Here is an 18,765-nt window from a genome sequence, read left to right on the forward strand (position 1 = left end):
GATAAATGAGTAAGTTAGGGTATGTGTGAAGGAGAGCAGTGCTGGTAACGCATACACCTTGCCCCTTTTTCTTTTCCTTTTTTATAGACACGCTCACTTCTTGTGCCCGTGCATTTTAAAGCATTTTGTATCTTTAATCGACACATAGGAAATTCGCAGTCGGCCAGCCCTCGGGGCCGTTAGCCAGCTCCTCCCAACACTGTGAATGGTTCCCGGCAGCCAGTTCTTGGTGCCCTTCTCCAGATCAAGCCCACGACGGAAGAGTGGTGGCAGGCATTTCTCCAGAGGGCCCACGGCCCCCTGAAATAGACTCCACATCTGGAGAAGGGCCTGACCTGACCTTGGTGGGGACCAGGGACGTGCGCAGGGAAGGCCACTGGCCGTGGTGACGGTGCTCATTGTCGTAGTCCCCGCGTGCAGTGGCAGGGACGGTGCAGGAGGGTACCTCCCCTGCAGACACATTTCTAGGCCCTGGGAACCGCAGGCTCGCAGCCCGTCTGTGTGAGTGTCACCTGGCAGTCAGAGCAGAGCACACACCTGGCCGTGACAGCCGAGGGCCGAGGCACACACCCTGCTGCAGTTCATCGAAAACGGCCCCGCTAATGATCGGCTGGGCAGATAATCGGAGGAGAGTTAATTGTAAGGTTCGATATGGCATCTTGTCAGCAGAGATAAGTTGTCACGTTTTCCACTTGAGCTGAAACTAAATGATTGTAAAATAAGTTATGAGTGTCCTTGGGCCTGTCTGCCGGAATGATAGCTGAGAATCCATCGCTGGCCCATCAGTCTGGAGCAGGCTGCCTGATATTTATGCGAACGGAGTGTTATTTTATCCCCCTGTAGTCATGCTTGTCAGCTCCCCGAGTGAAGAGCGAAACTGCCTCTTTGACTCATGCTTCACGTCCCGAAGCTCGGAGAGACTGCAGAGTGTTAGCGTTAGTGCTCAGATTATATATTTTTTGGGGTGTGCGTTGAACATTGATGCCCGATTGGGAAGAACTAATGGCTGACACTGAACGTACAGGATGGCGGTGGACCAGCCCATCCGGCTCAGTGCCACGCACGCGGCTCAGGGACTCCGCCGTGTGTGTGTGTGTGTGTGTGTGTGTGTGTGTGTGTGTGTTCGTGTTCATTCGTGCCCCCCCCCCCATCAAAGCCACTTTAGACGTGGAGTAATGAGGCGCCTGCTTTTTTAATCTGGCGTGCCTTTTTTCTCCTCGCCTCTCCCCTCCCACATTTAATGCTGTCGACAGTTGTCGTCTGTCGCAGGGCCTGGTAATTGATACAAAATAAAATGCATTATTTGTATGCAGTCAGGAGGCGCGGGCGGCGTTCCCAGGGCTGCGGCTAGACCTCATTTACAGTGTGTGAGGCTGGGCTTTCGGGGCCTCTTCACTTTGAGGGATACCTTGTCAGGCAGGAGGAACTGTCACCGCGTGGACGCCTCGTGCGTCTGGATGGCTCATATGTTAAACCAGGGGCGTGTTAAACATCTGCTCTTGGAAGTTCTGAAGACCTGGCAGCCAGAGCCATTAGCATCCCGGCCCCGGGGCTGGGGCCCAGGTCACTAGAAACCATGGCTTTCTCCGCATGAGCCCCGGTCCTGTCTGGTCTCGCCCCCAGCTGCCCTCCCTGCCAGACCGCCGCCCTCGCCACCGCCGCCGTCCCTCCTTGATCTGCCGTAATTTGCCTCCGCGATCACCTTGCCTGGGTTGTGGTTGTATAATAGTTGTGCTCCTGGCCGCCGGGTCCTGGAACGTGGCGCCCCCTCTGGGTGACTCCTGCTCCCACCACCCCCCCAGCCCCCGCCCCGAGCATCTGTTTCCTAGGTGCCACCCCCCCCTTAGCCTGACCACCGTGAACGCCCTGCTCTAAGTGGTCCCCGGTCTGTAGGGGGGAGCGCTGCCGTGGACAGCAGAAGACCGTGGGAAGAGGCTCCACCCTTACCCTCAGGCTGCCCGGGAAAGTCAGTTCCCCTCCTGTTGTGTCTACATGGGGCCCCAGATGGTTTTTCTCGGCGCCCACCTTGGGGGACCTCGGCCCTGCGAGCAGCAAGTCAGACAATGGACGTTTCCTCCGTGGATCCCAGGATGCTTTGCACACATCAGTTATGTTATTCACGCTCCTCCTTGTCTGAGAAGGAATGGTGGGGCTTCCACATGCTGCTTTCTGTTTTCATTATTGTGATTAGTTATTATGTGACAACCCCGTGTCATCATAAAGCCCCCTCCCTCCAGTCACAGAACAGGGCTCCTGTTTTCCTGTTCTCTCCCCCCTTAACCCCACTCCTGGGCCCACTCGGTGGTACCTTTGTCCCCCTGTCAGTCCTGTTCTCTGGGTCCTGACAGCCCAGCCAGTGGTCCCAGACTCACACCCCTGTTTCTTAGGGGAGCCTACAGGGTGGCCAGCGTGGCTCGGCCGTCACACTCCCTCACCCGACTTTCCCCTGCAGGCAGCTCTCTCACACGCATTCACAGCCATGCAGTGGACGTGTTCACCATAACAAGGCTCCCCGTCTTCATCGTCTGTTCGAGAAAGACAGTCCATCAGGACGTCAAGCACGAGCTTAGCCAGGCATTCGTTCCCGGGGCTCCATGCACACGGGGTCTCGCCTTTGTTCTTTGAGGTGTCCCAGGTCCCTGGACAGAGCTGGCTCAGGAGAGCAAGTTCGTGAGGCGTGCGCGGTAACTATAAGGCGTGTTTTACGGGCGATGCTTCTGCAGTGTAAACAGAGTTCATTCCTGGCCTTGATTGCTCACCAAAACTAGATTGCACACGGAGGGCAACTTACACAACGGTGCTTTGACTGCAGCACGCTCGTGGTCAGCTTTACCGCCACGCTGTTCGTAGTTCTGTATTGGCCACCGAACAGCAGCCCGTCCACCTGTGTGAGCACCTCTCGAAGAGAGGTCAACTCCTCATAGAACTCAGTTGTACAAATACACATGGAACGCCCATTATTCACCGCGAAAATGTTTCAGGCTGTGTCCTGGTGAAGGCCCTGCCTCCATCAGGCTCATGCTTTCACGGGAAAGGTGTCCAGTAAACCAGGAAACAGACGCACAGGTGCGGTGGTGTCACCAAGTAGTGAGTGCCACCTCGAACACAAGGGGGTGGGGAGCTTCTTTGGGGCTCCCTCCCACCCCCACCCACCCCCCCGGCTTCAGTCCTACCCAACCAGCATGAAGCCTCAGCACAGCAAAGGGGGAGGGGTAATCCCTGTGGCCTTTCCCTGAGACTGACTCCTTCCCGTCGGGCCCGACCCACAGATAACGCTGTGGGGACGCTGGCGTCCTCAGCAAGGGCATGTCAGCGGCTGGTGGGATGTGAGCGGACAGGAGCGGGATCAGGCGTGGGCAGCCGTGAGCAGGCACAGGTGATAATACAGCAGGTGAGATGCGGCCAGAGGGTGTCCCTGCTGGAGGCAAAGTCCCTGTGTGAGCAAGAAGGGGCAGGATGGTGGGGGCAGGGTGAGGGACGCCCCTCAGCTCCTGAGGACAGGGGACCAGGGACAGGAAGGGGGATGCCGTCTTCTGATGACTGCTTTTACTGTTTTGCTCTTCGTTTTCAGTGACATGGGAAGTGAGGTCCTCGTGGGGATGGGGGGAGGTGTGGGATGTTTGAGGAGCATAGCAGTGGGCTTAGTCCATAATGTGGTCCCCTGCCCGCCCACCCCAGGAATGTTGGGGGCAGAAGTAGGTCCCCTGCCCACCCACCCCAGGAATGTTGGGGGCACAAATGTAAAGGAGGCCGGGCAGCACAGCGCTGTTTTCCTCCAGTCAGGCCTGAGGACAGACACGGGGGTCCTGGCGTAGTGAGCTGGGGAGACGGGGTGGAGGGCTCACAGACCAGAGGAGCTGGTTCCTGTTGGTGGCGGGCCTGGGTCAGGGCCGTGACGGGGGTGGCAAAGGGAGGAGGAAGGAAAGTTTCACAGGGAAGGGGGCGGCGGCCCTGAGGCCCGAGCGGCCAGGACCCTAGAGGAACTGGACGCCATCACAAGTGAGGGGGGTGAGAAGGGGCGTTTCCTGGAGGTCAGTGGGGAGCTTGGGGTACTCAGCAGCCTAGCGTCAGAGGGCCTGGGCTGGAGGCAGGCGTGGTCTGAAAGCAGCACGGGGGCAACGCGGACGCCTCGCCCACCTGTGTGCTTTGGGGGACGGGGCTTTACATGCTCTCACCTGGGAGGCGTGCGCCCAGGAGAGAGCCTTCTGAGAAGGTGACCTGTTCCCGGTGTGGGGAGTTCGCACTGACAGACCATCACGCCAGCAGAGGACTTTTAGAGGGTGAAGAACAGAAGAACAGTCGATTCTGCGGGCTTCTCACTCTTGACTCTTTCAGCCAGATAATTCTTCCTGTGGGGGCGGGGGCTGTCCTGTGTTGTAGGATGTTTTTCAGCATCTTGGGCTCCTGCCCAGTTGATGCCAGGAGCCCCTCTACCCGCTCAGTTTGATAACCAAACATATATCCAGACTTTGGCAGATGTCCCAGAGCAGGGGTTCCCACTAGTGAGCCGTGGATTAGTGGAAACACAGAGCCACGTAGGGGCAGACGCACAGGCATTGAAGGAAACACACCTGAGGAAAGAAGTCTATCAAGGATGCCGAGGGGCCTGGCTGTCATGGCCCCTTCGGGGAAAGTGGGTGTCACTGCTCCCAAGGATTTCCTCCTCTAGATGCCACTTAGCTACTTGCTTCAAGTGAGTCAGGAGTTTCTCCCTGACTTACAAGTATTCCAGGATACTCAGAGCACTTGGAAATGAGATTGCCTGGCCGCTGTCAATTGCTTTGGGGAAAGTTGTCTGCAGATAGAAGGGAGGGGGGCCTCGAACACACACGTGTCATTCTGGTTTCCAGAAGGGTGAATTCTGAGCCCTGTTCCCCTGAGACTGAGGTCGGCCCAGGGAGGCTTCTGAGTAGATTGTCAAAGGAGTGTTAAGTGTGCACAGGAAAGGCAACAGTTTAATTGAACAGAGACCGTTCATTGAGGAGAGAAACTCTTACGTGGGTTTCCCTTTGTTGCTTTTAAGGTCTGAGTCAGGTGCCCGTCTAGCCTGAAGCAAAGTATGTATTTGTCGAGATTGTCCCATAGTTTCTTCACAGGCCAGATGCAGAGGCAGCGTGATGGCTCTCGAAGGCTTCCAGGTGTGGTGGGCGTGTCTGAAGGGTCGAGGCTCCACCTTGACCCCACCCTATTCAATACCTTCTTTTTTTTAGACTTTATTGGGGAAGGGGAACAGGACTTTATCGGGGAACAGTGTGTACTTCCAGGCCTTTTTTTCCAAGTCAAGTTGTCCTTTCAGTCTTAGTTGTGGAGGGTGCCGTTCAGCTTCAAGTTGTTGTCCTTTCAGTCTTAGTTGTGGAGGGCACAGCTCAGCTCCAGGTCCCATTGCCATTGCTAGTTGCAGGGGGCACAGCCCACCATCCTTTGCAGGAGTTGAACCGGCAACCTTGTGGTTGAGGGCCCACTGGCCCATGTGGGAATCAAACTGGCAGCCTTCGGAGTTAAGAGCATGGAGCTCTAACCGCCCCAGCCACCGGCCAGCCCCCCTTTTTTTAAATTAAAGTTTATTGGGGTGACAATGGTTAATAACGTTACATAGATTTCAGATGTACAATTCTGTAATACATCATCTATAGATCCCATTGTGTGTTCACCACCCAGAGTCAGTTCTCCTTCCATCACCATATATTTGATCCCCTTTACCCTCATCTACCACCCCTCTCCCTCCTTACCCTCTGGTAACCACTAAACTATTGTCTGTGTCTATGAGTTTTTGTTCCTTCATTTGTTTGTGTTGTTCTTTGGTTGTTTTCAGTTTTATATACCACATATCAGTAAAATCATATGGTTCTCTGCTTTTTCTGTCTGACTTACTTCGCTTCGCATTATAATTTCACGATCCATCCATGTTGTCACAAATGGTCCTATTTCATCTTTTCTTACCGCCAAATAGTATTCCATTGTGTATATATACCACAACTTCTTTATTCATTCATCTATCAAAGGACATTTTGGTTGTGTCCATGTCTTGGCCACCGTAAACAAAGCTGCAGTGAACATTGGAGCACACTTGTCTTTATGGATAAATGTTTTCAGATGTTTTGGGTAGATACCCAGGAGAGGGATTGCTGGGTCATATGGTAATTCTATTCATAATTTTTTGAGGAACCTCCACACTGCCTCCCATAACGGCTGCACCAATCTGCATTCCCACCAACAGTGTGTGAGGGTTCCTTTTTCTCCACAGCCTCTCCAACACTTGTTACTATTTGTCTTGTTGATAATAGCCATTCTAACTGGGGTGAGGTGATATCTCATTGTGGTTTTTATTTGCATTTCTCTGATGGTTAGTGATGTTGAGCATTTTTTCATATGTCTATTTGCCATTTGTATGTCCTCTTTGGAGAAATGTCTCTTCAGGTCCTCTGTCCATTTTTCAATTGGGTTGTTTGTTTTTTTCTTGTTGAGTTGTATGAGTTCCTTGTATATTATATTTTGGATATTAGCACCTTATCAGAGGCACTGTTTGCAAAAATCTTCTCCCATTTCAGTTGGTTTCCTCTTTCTTTTGTTAATAGTTTCTTTTGCCGTGCAGAAGCTTTTAAGTTTGATATAGTCCCATTCATTTATTTTAGCTTTCACTTCCCTTGCCTTTGGAGTCAAATTCATAAAATGCTCTTTGAACCCAAGGTTCATAAGTTTAGGACCTATGTTTTCTTCTATGCAGTTTATTGTTTCAAGTCTTATGCTTAAGTCTTTGATCCATCTTGAATTAATTTTTGGTTAGGTGGTGACAGATAGCAGTCCAGTTGCATTCTTTTGCACGTGGCTATCCAATTCTCCCAACACCATTTATTGAAGAGGCTGTCTTTTCTCCATTGTATGTTTTTTGGTTCTTTGTCAAAAATTATCTGTCCATATTTATGTGGTTTTATTTCTGGGTTCTCAATTCTATTCCTTTGGTCTATGTATCTGTTTTTCTGCCAATACCATGCTGTTTTGATTATTGTAGCCCTGTAGTACAAGCTAAAGTCAGGGAGTGTAATACCTCCAGTATTGTTCTTTTTTCTTAAGATTGCTTTGACTATTCAGGGTCTTTTGTGGTTCCATACAAATTGATTTTTTGTTCTATTTCTTTAAAAAGTGCCATTGGGATTTTGATGGGGATTGCATTAAATCTGTATGTTGCTTTGGGTAATATGGCCATTTTAACTATGTTGATTCTTCCAATCCATGAGCACGGAATGTCTTTCCATTTCTTTGTGTCTTCTTCAGTTTCTTTTAAAAATGTCCTATAGTTTTCAGCATATAGGTCTTTCACATCTTTGGTTAAGTTTATTCCTAGATATTTTATTCTTTTTGTTGCAATTGCAAAAGGAATTGTTTTGTTTTGTTTTTTTTCTTTTTCTGAGATTTCATTGTTAGTATAAGGAATGCAGTGGACTTCTGTATGTTGATTTTGTAGCTGACAACTTTACTGTATTCGTTTATTGTTTCTAATAGCTTTTTGGTGGAGTCTTTAGGGTTTTCTATATATATAGCGTCATGTCATCTGCAGAGAGTGACAATTTAACTTCTTCATTCCCAATTTGGATGCCTTTTATTTCTTTCTCTTGCCTGATTGCTCTGGCAAGGACTTCCAACACTATGTTGAAAAGCAGAGGTGATAGGGGACAGCCCTGTCGTGTTCCTGAACGTAGAGCAAAGGGCTTCAGTTTTTCACCATTAGTTATGATATTAGCTGAGGGTTTGTCACACAACAAAAAGGCAAAGGAACAATGGAGACACAGCCTTACCAGAAAACTAAAGATAGAATGACAGGAAATCCTCACATATCAATAATCACCCTAAATGTGAAGGTACTGAACTCACCAATAAAAAGGCACAGAGTAGCAGATTGAATCAAAAAACTAAACCCAACCATCCAAGAGACACATCTCAGCTACAAGGACAAACATAGACTCAAAGTGAAAGAGTGGAAATTGACACTCCAAGCAAATGGTACCCAGAGAAAATCAGGTGTAGCCATACTGATATCAGATAAAACAGACATCAGGATAAAAAAGGTAACAAGAGACAAAGAAGGACATTTCATAATGATAAAGGGGACTATACAACAAGAAAACATAACAGTCATCAATATTTATGCCCCCAATCAGGGAGCACCGAAATATACCAAGCAACTGCTAACAACTGAAGGGAGAAATTGACCAAACCACAATTATACTAGGGGACCTAAATACATCATTGACAGCTATGGATAGATCATCCAAACAGAAAATAAATAACGAAATAGCAGCCCTAAATGACACATTAGATGAAATGGACATAACTGACATTTATAGAGCACTTCATCCTAGAACATCAGACTATATGTTTTTTTCTAGTGTACATGGAACATTCTCAAGGATAGACCATATATTGGGATATAAAACTAGCCTCAGCAAATTTAAGAAGATTGAAGTCATACCAAACATATTTTCTGATCACAAGACTTTGAAATTGGATATCAACTGCAAAAAGAAAGCAGGAAAAAATGCAAATATGTGAAGATAAAACGACATACTTTTTAAAGAACGACCGGGTCAAAGAAGAAATAAGAGGAGAGATAAAAAGATACATAGAAACAAATGAGAATGAAAATACATCCTACCAAAATTTTTGGAATGCAGCAAAAGCAGTTTTAAGAGGGAAATTTATATCTTTACAGCCCATCTCAAGAAACAAGAAAAATCCCAGATAAATAACCTCACGTTACACCTTAAAGAACTAGAGAAAGAAGAACAAATGAAACCCAAGGTCAGCAGAAGAAAGGAAATAATAAAACTCAGAGCAGAACTAAATGAAATAGAGAACAAAAAGACAATAGAAAAAATTAATATGACAAAGAACTGGTTCTTTGAACAGATTAATAAAATTGACAAACCTTTGGCTAGGCTCATTAAGATAAAAAGAGAAAAGACACTAATAAAATTAGAAATGAAAGAGGGTAAGTTATCACGGATGCCACAGAAATACAAAGGACCATCCTATGAAGGACTATATGCCATCAAATTCAATAACCTAGAAGAAATGGACAAGTTCTTAGAAACATATAGCCTTCCTAGGCTGAATCACAAAGAATTGGAAGACCTAAATAGACCGATCATCAGTAAGGAAATTGAATCAGTAATCCAAAACCTTACCAAAAGCAAAAGTCCGGGACCAGATGGCTTCACTAGTGAATTCTACGAAACCTTCAAAGAGGATCTAATACGTGTCCTACTCAAACTCTTCCAAAAAATTGAAGAAAAGACAATACTCCCTAACTCATATTATGAGGCCAACATTACCCTGGTATGGATAACACACACACAAAACAAACTACAGACCAATATCTCTTATGTATACAGATGCAAAAATCCTAAACAAAATTCTAGCAAATCGAATGCAACAATTTATTAAAAAGATTATTCATCACGACCAGGTGGGGTTCATCCCAGGGGCACAAGGATGGTTCAACATACGCAAATACATCAATGTAATACATCACGTAAACAAAATAAAGGACAAAAATATGATTATATCAACTGATGCAGAAAAAGCATTTGACAAGACACAACATCCATTTATGATTAAGACACTTAATGTAATAGGTATAGAAGGAAAATACCTATTCAATACCTTTGTCATTGATTTAGAAGGAGAAGTACAAAGCTGCATGCTCACAACAGCCATGAATAGCTAAGACACTTGTGAAGGATAACAGTGTGGAGACTTGCCCTGCCATCTGAGGCCCCAACATCACTCAGACAGCCACAGCTTTCCAGAGCACATGCCGTTAGAACGCAGACGGGAGGACCACGTGCCATTAGAACGCGGACGGGAGGGTCACTTGCCGTTAGAACGCAGACAGGAGGGTCACGTGCTGTTAAACGCAGATGGGAAGAGCAGAGGAAAAGAACAGACAGCCGAAATGGAGCCACCCCTCATATGGACTGTGTTGCATGTGCATATATTCGAAGTACCTTAAAAGAAGTTATTGGCACACACCTTAGAAAAGAACCGCTGGATAATGCAAGGGACTCCAGGGTGTTTTGTTAAAATGGTGCTCAGCGTCGCACAGCTCACCACAGGGGGAATGAGCCCCTTTATCTGCCTTGGGGAACGGGCGTGATGGTTTAATTCAGATAAGTGACAGAAAACCCAAGCTTTAGCAGGAGATCCAAGATGAGAAATGTTAGATTGGGAGAGAGCATCACAGCTGTGGAGCGACGTAAGGCTTAGGACTCAGAGGTGGCAGTGAGCAGGGTGCATTGCACTGAGTGGGTGCCCAGGGGACAGAGAGGAGTGATAAAACACCAGTGTCGTAGAGCAGACGGCAGCCATTCTCCTTGCCTGCCTCCGTGGTTAGAGTTCAGCCCAATGAGAGCAGGTCGGTCCTTGTGAAAACTGTCTTCCCGCGGCCTGTCACCCTCCTGACACGGGGGGTCCTTAACACTTATTTGTCCCAGAGGATGGGGTCAGAGGGTGAAGACTTTGGGAACCTGGGCAGGAAATATTTGAAATGAACCAAAATATTCATTGTAAGGTTGGTGCATGAAATAACACGTAAAAGCGTTGCTTTAAAGACAGCTAACGGTCTTGGGGTCTCTAGACCCTTTAGCGATGAACCCTCTGAAATTGTATGCAAACATTAATTAGACTAGCCTTTTTTCCTGGGATATCTACAGCTTAACTGATAGTCAGTGGGCTGTAGTATTTTAAAAATATGTATAAGAAACACTACTATTAGAAGGTGAGTGTCATAAAAAACTGAGACAACTTAAAAGGGGAAAAGCTGGAAGGAGAGGGGCCTCCTGGACTTGGCCACACAGTCGAGGTGGGGGTGAGTCATTGCTTAGGACAGGACCACGGGTGCGTGTGGCTTCAATGGAGAGCGGGTGGCTCGTTGGAGAGGCTGCACAGAAAGAGTGACTTTGTGAAAAGAGACTTACTTAGAACCCTCAAGGCAAGAGCCGTGTCTTAGTTAAGCCTGCATTTCCCACCCAGAACCAGCCGAGAGGGGACTCAGGATGCTTCTGCACGTTGGGTCAAGTTACTCAGAGAGGTTTACCAGGTGGGAGGATGGGAAGATGGGAGTCTGGCAGAAATGAAAAGGTGTCGGTCATTTTTAGGGCAAGAACAGTACCTGCGACACCCGCTGTCACAGTTCCTGCAGTTCCTTAAAATGGTTAACAGTATTTCAGCAGCATTTTGTGAGCAAGTGTGTGCGCACGAAGAGTGGACCCCATTGACAGTCTCAAGGGTCTCGTGCCATTGGGCGCCACCCAGGTTCTCCTGCAGGAGCTGTGGGCCGGCACCTCACGCGCCTCCCCGGCGGGGCTCCGAAGCCTTGCCTCTGCGTGTGATGGGTAGAAGGTGGACCCTTCCCGTAATTCCGACATGGCCACGTGATCCCTGGTCTTGGCACATCTAGGAAACTGCATCCTAGGGCATTTTGGGGAAACATTTATGTATCTAAAAAGATATCTTAAGTTGTATGTTTTTACATTTCTCAATGTGTGATAAAATTTTCTAGAACTTTGCAAAATGAAAATATTTGAAAGTTTGATTTCAAGTATCTTTATCTTTGAAATCATGTCACCCTTCTCAAACCGATGTCCCGTGGAGTAAAAGCCAGGGTCCTCACAGTGGCCCACAAGCCCCCTGCAGCTGAGCCCCGTCCCCTCTCTGATGCCCTTCCCTGCGTGTCGCTGCTTTCCTCCCCAGCCACTCAGTGCCTTCTGTCTGTCAGGGGAACACACCAGGCGTGCTTCCATCTTAGGGCCAGGTTCTGGCTTTTCCTCCACCCCCAGTGACCCACCTTCTCACTCGTTTACCACCTTCAAATTTGGCTCAAATGTCACCTCGTCAACCAGACCTCCCTGACCACCTGTTTATAATGGCAACCCCCATCCCCACCTCTGCCATCACCTCCCAGCTGCCAGTCGTCCACACGCCCCTTTTCTCTCCTAACACTTACCACCACCTGATGTACTCTGGGTTGTGGCCCGGCCACAGTGTCAGTGCCACCACGTTGGGCATCTTTATCCGTTTTTCTCAGTGATGGGTCCCAAGCATCTAGAAAAGGGGCTGGCCCACAGTAGGTGCTCAAAAACACTAGTTGAACGAATGAAATATATTGCATTTCTGCCTTTTGAATTACAGAGATGCTGAGTCATGAAATAAACACCTGGTAAGACGTTGGAGGTGTTTAGATGGTGTTTCTCCATCACTTTCTCAGTGTCCTCTTTTGCTGTGGTTGAATTACATGTTCATTGCTGGTCTTCTAGCACAACTTTGGTCTTCTCTTTAATAAAGATAAAAATATACAATAAATTGAGAGTTTCCCGTACAGAGAATTATCACATTTGTGCATTGGTTGTAAAAGTTTATAAATAGCTTCAGTGAATCCAAAGAGGGCTGGTCTGCTATATCGACTTCCAAACGCAATAGGGGACATTGGTGAGAGAGAGAAATGCGGTGCTGCTTGCCACTGATAATGAGCTGACGTTCCAGTCACATGGGGTGTTGGGGGAACAGAGAGGCAGTTAGGATCACCTTGATTCTGTGTGTAGGCACAGAGAACCGCGTCCACTCAAGGTGACACTTGCGTATGCATTTCTAAGGGTCTTAATTTCCTTCCTAACATATCAAGGTAATTATGGGAAGAGAACAAGGAGCACGTGGAAAGCATGACCTCCCACTTTCCTTTTCCAGAACGCTAGTCATGCACAGTAGACAACATTTAACTCTCTGCAGCACAAAGAGGATGCAGAAATAAATGGCTGGTTTTGGGTGGCGGGTGGTACATTAGAGCAGAGAACACCGTGATCTATTTTGTCTGCTTTTTGCCTTTTTTTCTTGATATATAATAGACATACCACACTATAATGGTTTCAGGTGTGTAACACTGATTCGGGGGTGTGTGTGTGTGTGTGTGTGTGTGTGTGTGTATCTGTGTGTGTGTGTGTGTAATGACCACAGGAAGTCTAGCTGACATTCATCACCACACAGTTCTGACATTTTTTTCTTATGATGAGAACTTGTAAAATCTATTCTCTTAGCAACTTTCAAATATACGCTACAGTACTATAAACTATATATTATGTTACATACGTAACTATATTATGTAGACTAATTACAGTAACTATTTTACTTTGTAACTGGAAGTTTGTACCTTTTGAGCACCTTTGTGACCCTTGAGCACTGGACGCTTTGGGCCTGCCACCCGGCAGTCTCGTACTGTAGTCTATATGTTACATATGCTGTAGTGTATGTGTGTTAGAGCTCAATAGTATAGTGTCTGTGGGTCTTGTCATGATCTTGGAAGAACGTTACTTCAGTACTTTTGCAGAGTCTACTTTTTAAGTGTTAACCTTGCGTTCTTCTGCCTTTTCCGGTCCCATGGCAGACACGGGGCTAGGTGACTCCGTGTGTTCCAGCCCAAGTGTCTCCAGCACCACCAGCCCCAAGCTCGACCCGCCCCCCTCCCCTCACGCCAACAGAAAGAAGCACCGAAGGAAGAAAAGCACCAGCAACTTCAAAGCCGACGGTCTCTCGGGCACCGCCGAAGGTAAGGTTTCCTGGCCGTCAGGGTGAGAGTCTGCGTTTCGGAAAATTGGCTTGTGTTTTTCAGATCGGTGAAATCACATGCCCTTAGTGTGATTCTGTTTCCAACCTTGTCATCACTCACTGATTCTCGAGATGATTCCACCAAATCAGTTGTCTTACCTTCGGGTAGAGGATCCCTGCCTGGCGGGTGGTAATGCTGGCTTCCCCGCCACGGGCCAGGTGGGTTCTTTGGCTTTGCCCTACCTCTGGGGAACCAGATCCACAGTGTCCACTCCAGCTGAGGGGTGCTGTGTTGTATCACACTAATAAAGACGGTCGCCTCTCCTGATGTAGGAATCTTCTCTGATATGGGCTGGGCCTAATTCTAATCAGCTGCCTCAGGGCTGGCATTCAGCGGCCGGTGACGATGGAGCCCTCCTACAGCGGCTGTCGCTCTTCCTGTTCTGTGGCCCCGTGAATTCTCCAATGCTCACGGCTTGTCCAGTCCTTAGTTCTCACTCTGTGATGGCTGGATGTGATCTCTCTGAAGTGGCTCCTTCAACTAGATTTCCTTTTTTTTTTCAATCCTACGGATGCAAGTGGAGGTCCGCACACGCTCGCATGCGCACATCAGCCACGTTAGCAGAAGTGGGATTCATGCCGTTGTAGTAAACAAGTTAAAGAGACACTTCAAAGGGAAGTAAAAACTTTGTTGTGGGATGTGGATTATTATTCGGGAGGACAACAACAGTAAGAGGGTGTGTTCTCAGCAAGGGCCCCACATACCCAAAACTGCCTTTGGAACTTACATGCTATTTCTTTCTCGGTTTCCGCCACACTTTTTCTACACGTTTGCCTGTTCCAGACTAAGTAGCATTGTTAGATGTGGCCGTGTTGCCAAAGTGGCCTGTTTCGTTCTCGTAGCCAGAGATGAACTAAGGAGAGTTCATGGTACATGTGTGAATGTGGGGTTTACCGTAATTCTGTGAGTTGGGCCGCATTGTTTCATGTGTAATGAACAAGACCGAGGTTCAGAGTGTCAAGCAGCTTGCTGGGGCTCTCACAGTCGCCGAGTAGGGAAGCGACTGGAAGCTCTGCTTCTTCCCCACCCACGTTTCTTATCACTTTGCCTCCCATAGGCTTCCTGCTAACAAGTGTAGCCAGTAAACACCACTTCTGTCCTGTTACGATAAATGAGAATGAGCCCGTTCTATCCCCAGTGAACAGTAATGACCGTGGGTCACAGCACCCAGACAGACACTGCATGTCCCACTGGGAAGGATGAGGCCACAGATGCTGAGCGTTGATGCGACTCCTTCCTGCAAGTGTTCAGGAAAGAGCATGAGCCATGTACGAGTGGCCACACCCCACCCACCCTGACGCAGGTTTGGGGTAAAAACAGGACGAAGAGGGGCCTGTCACCAGAGTGAGTAACGTGTGTCACGCATACCTGGGGGGGAGTGAGATTTGCTTTAGGGAAGGCCCCCGGCCCATTTCACACATAAACAGCTTCTTGTGTTTGTCGTGCGTTTCCAACCAATGCCTTTCTTCCAAAAGCACCATTTGGCAGAAACTGGTTATCGAGTCCACCTATAACTACATTACACCTGTCATCTCGTACCTTACACATTTTAATTATCCCACCCACCTGCTGACATGGTGAAAACGGTGTGAATAGAGACTGCCTGAAAGTCAGTCAGTAGCGGTGGCGTGTTGAATTAGATCGACTGCTGTTTCAACCAGTGCCCCAGTCAGCCAGTGAGTGCTAAGTTGGAAGGAAATTTGAGAAGTGACCATGAGGTAGCTGGATGCCCAGAGTGTTTCCTCAGGAAGTGTCGTGAGTTACTGAGATTGTACTGTGTGCTACGAACAATAACCTGTGACAAGGCTGAAACAGATCATCCACCCAGAACAACTGTGACGTAAATAGCAAGTTCCCCGGGCACCCTAGAAACACCCAAATCAGAAGTCACAGTGGTATCTCGGGCACGGATGATGAGTACAGGTTGACGTGTGTTCAGAAGTTCAATGCCAGTGATCAGAGACGAAAGCGCCCTGCACTTTCTAGTTAAGAGAGTGTCGTCTCCATGTAATACCAACGGCCATGGCATCTTTCCAATAGAAAATAAGACAGTAAGTTCTCTAAAACGAAAATGTGTCATTTTTCCCTAGGAAAAGCTACTTACAAACTACTGGTTGTATTTCATTATTTGTAAGGCACATTTCCCCACCTCCATCTTAACGTCTCTGAGGCCGTCATGCATCCTACAGTTGAGGTCATTTTGGACTCAATGATAGACAGTATTTTTATTAGTCTCAGTAGCTTTTAACTCCTTGAAGTCTATTGTGTAAACCATGAAAATGTAAGCATTCTGTTTTTGGTTTCATACCATTCATGCAAGTTTGCATCAAGTGTTCATTTCCCTGTTTCCCCTCAAAAGGTAGTAGAAAGAGGGTACGTGGCCTTCTTGCGCAGGGTCAGGTTACATTTTATTTTTAGAGGATACCGTTTAATTTCAATTTAAGAAAATATTCCTGTTTCTCTTTCCTGCGGGGCCACTATGCCTGGTATTGTCTATTGCCCGACCTCATGCTGAAAAGTCGTGATTGCAGGTATAAAATGTTTTATAGATGATATCGTAAAGGAGTTGAATTTTATGGTTTTTGACATACCCCGTTGGAACAAATGACTAGATTTAATTTTCTTTAGCATGTAAGAAAAATCCCACTGGAAGTCAACTAGTTCAGCCAGAGTCCTGGAGAACACATGGCTCCCTCAAGTGGCATTGAGGGCAGTTGACACGGGACTGTGTACAGAGGTGCGGGGCGAGCTGTAGGGCTGGTGCAGAGCCCCAGGGACTGGAACAGATCATCAACCCCAAAACAACTGTGACGTTGGGAATGGGGAAAGGTGAGTGCGGTTGTTAGGACGCAGAGAGTTGTCTGGGGAGGGCCTTTGCTCAAGAGCTGTGGTCTTCAACCAGGGACATGTCCACCCGTGGTGACCCACCCGAGCGTGAGGGAGCCCAGGGGAAGCACTGTAAGCTCACTCTCCTCCCACCTCTGGTCTCCTACCTGCCCCGCTGCTTGACCAAACCCAACCAGAAGCCAAAGGGTGTGAGAATTGCCGCTGCTGCCACACACGTCTGCCTCCAGGGCAGAGAAGGTGGAGACCGCCTGGCACAGGGCCTCTTGCAAATCTCGGGGTTGTCTGGCCCTGACCCCACTGCTAGTCTTTCATTAGCACAGTAGACCAGAAGCTTCTTAAGGGCCGGACTATGTACTGTCCGCTGTCCCCTGGGGCCCGGCCAGAGCCCAGCTGAAGGAGTGGCAGAGCCTCGAGGATGCACCTCAGGGCCCTTCCCCAGCCAGGCGTGAGAAGGGGCCACCGCACGGCTTCTAGACGTTCCGCCAAGCGCCAAGGTTCTGGCCCCGGGTATGTCCTGCCTTGTGGCACGCTTGTTCAGAAATGAGACGCTAAGTGGGTCTCCTCAGCTTCATGCTGCCTCAAAGCCAGAAACCCTCTGTCCCCAAGGGGGCTGTTGGTGTGGCTGGTGGGAATGGGGATATTCCTGTCACCGCGTGCCTCACTGCACCCACACCCATTCTGCTCGGGCACAGCACTCATTTTCTGCTGGAGAACAATGACTGAGTTCTACACCCCGTGGCAGAAGGTGCTGTAACCTAGCTTCAGTAGCACAATCATTTTCTTACATTTACAATTTTAAATGAATGGAAGAAATGTAGTTAATTATAGGAGCAAAGACGGGCTGAAGAATTCCTTTGTAAGTATTTTAAGTGCTGGTGTGGTGACTTCATTGGCCCACGTGCGTGACGAGTCAGAGAGAAGGTGTTTGGATGACCAAGGCCGTCACTGGGCTCGTATGTAACTACTGGTCTCATTTAAGGAGTCAAAACTTTATGAGGAAAAGTAGTCCAGCCCCCTCCGGACGGAAGTGTGAGGTACAAACGAGGGCAGAGACCGCTCGCTTTGTGATGATGACATCATCTGTCCCTTTAGCAGAAGGGCCTCAGACAGGTGGATGGATGGCTCGCTGTGCCCAGACTGCCACCTGAGGCGCTGCCTCTGGCCAGGTGAGGGGTGCTGCCGTGTTGGCCGTGAAAGGACCCCTGTGTCCCCCCAGTGTACTCTGCATTCATGGGGCGTTTGGCATCCCTCTGCCGGCCACGGGTCTCCCCGAGGCTTAGAGCTGTTCTTAATCTCTAAAAGTCTGAGAGTTTTTCAAAGACTGTGGCCCTTTTTGTAATATTGTGTGACTTTGTAATATTGTGTGACTTGGTGATGTTTTTATCCAGGAAAACTAGACTGTGGAGAATGTCAGAACTAGGACACTGACGGTTGAGCTTCATCTTGAGAGAGAGCGCCTCTTAGAACCAACGTCCTGTAGACTTAGCGTGAAAATGTGAAGGTGGTATGAAGCTTTTAAAAAAAGGAAAAGGAAAAAAACCTCACCTATCCTGTTTATACTTTATTCCTATGTAATAGACCTTTGGGGACATTGATATTAAAATATCTGTGATTTTTTTTAAATAAATTTAATTGGGGAATATTGGGGAACAGTGTGTTTCTCCAGGGCCCATCAGCTCCCAAGTCCAGTCGCCGTTTTCAGTCTTTAGTTGCAGGGGGCGCAGCCCACCATCCCATGCAGGAATTGAACTGGCAACCTTGTTGTTGAGAGCTCGCACTCTAACCATCTGAGCCATCCAGCCTCCCCTGTCCGTGATATTCTTGATGTCAAGTTGGATTTGATTTGCTCAGAATTATTAAATATTTTTAAGAAAATGTATGTTCCGATCTGGATGCTGTACTCTAGGGTGATTGTCAACCAACATAAGTAAATTCAGATGTGGGTCAAAAGCATGGTGACGGGGACACCTTTGAAGTGGGGGAGGTGGGGAGCCGAGTGGTGACGGGCGTGGCGGCATGGTGACTGTTCAGAGGATGGACACAGACCTACCTCGTCCTGGGTGGCCCCAGGGCGTCTCACTGGGACCGGTGGGTGGAAGCCTCAAGGCGATGGAATTTGGTTCTGGTATTAAAAGGAAAACTAAGAGCCAGGGCTGCCCGGGGAGGCAGGACTTCCTCTTCCCCTGCAGTGGACACAGCACTGCTTGGGCCCTGGTAGTGGAATTTGGACTCTGGAAGGATGATGGCACCAGGGACCCCATATT

General features: G+C 48.2%; 1 protein-coding gene across 12 annotated transcripts in view; it reads left to right on the top strand.

Annotated features, from left to right (window-relative positions):
• The window catches only part of AGAP1 (ArfGAP with GTPase domain, ankyrin repeat and PH domain 1), a 511,591-nt gene that overhangs the window by 377,059 nt on the left and 115,767 nt on the right, over positions 1-18,765 (top strand). For 9 of the 12 annotated variants that reach the window (XM_074315523.2, XM_074315538.2, XM_074315532.2 and 6 more), the window contains one exon: positions 13,433-13,594. The exons of the other annotated variants lie outside the window; for them this stretch is intronic. In XM_074315523.2, coding sequence (XP_074171624.1) covers positions 13,433-13,594 — 162 coding nt within the window. The remainder of the gene's footprint in view (positions 1-13,432; positions 13,595-18,765) is intronic. 12 annotated transcript variants of the gene reach the window in all.

The sequence above is a fragment of the Rhinolophus sinicus genome, chromosome 17 (genome assembly GCF_057876585.1).
Source record: "Rhinolophus sinicus isolate RSI-liver-muscle chromosome 17, RSI-T2T, whole genome shotgun sequence".
In the NCBI taxonomy this organism is placed as follows: Eukaryota; Metazoa; Chordata; class Mammalia; order Chiroptera; family Rhinolophidae; genus Rhinolophus; species Rhinolophus sinicus.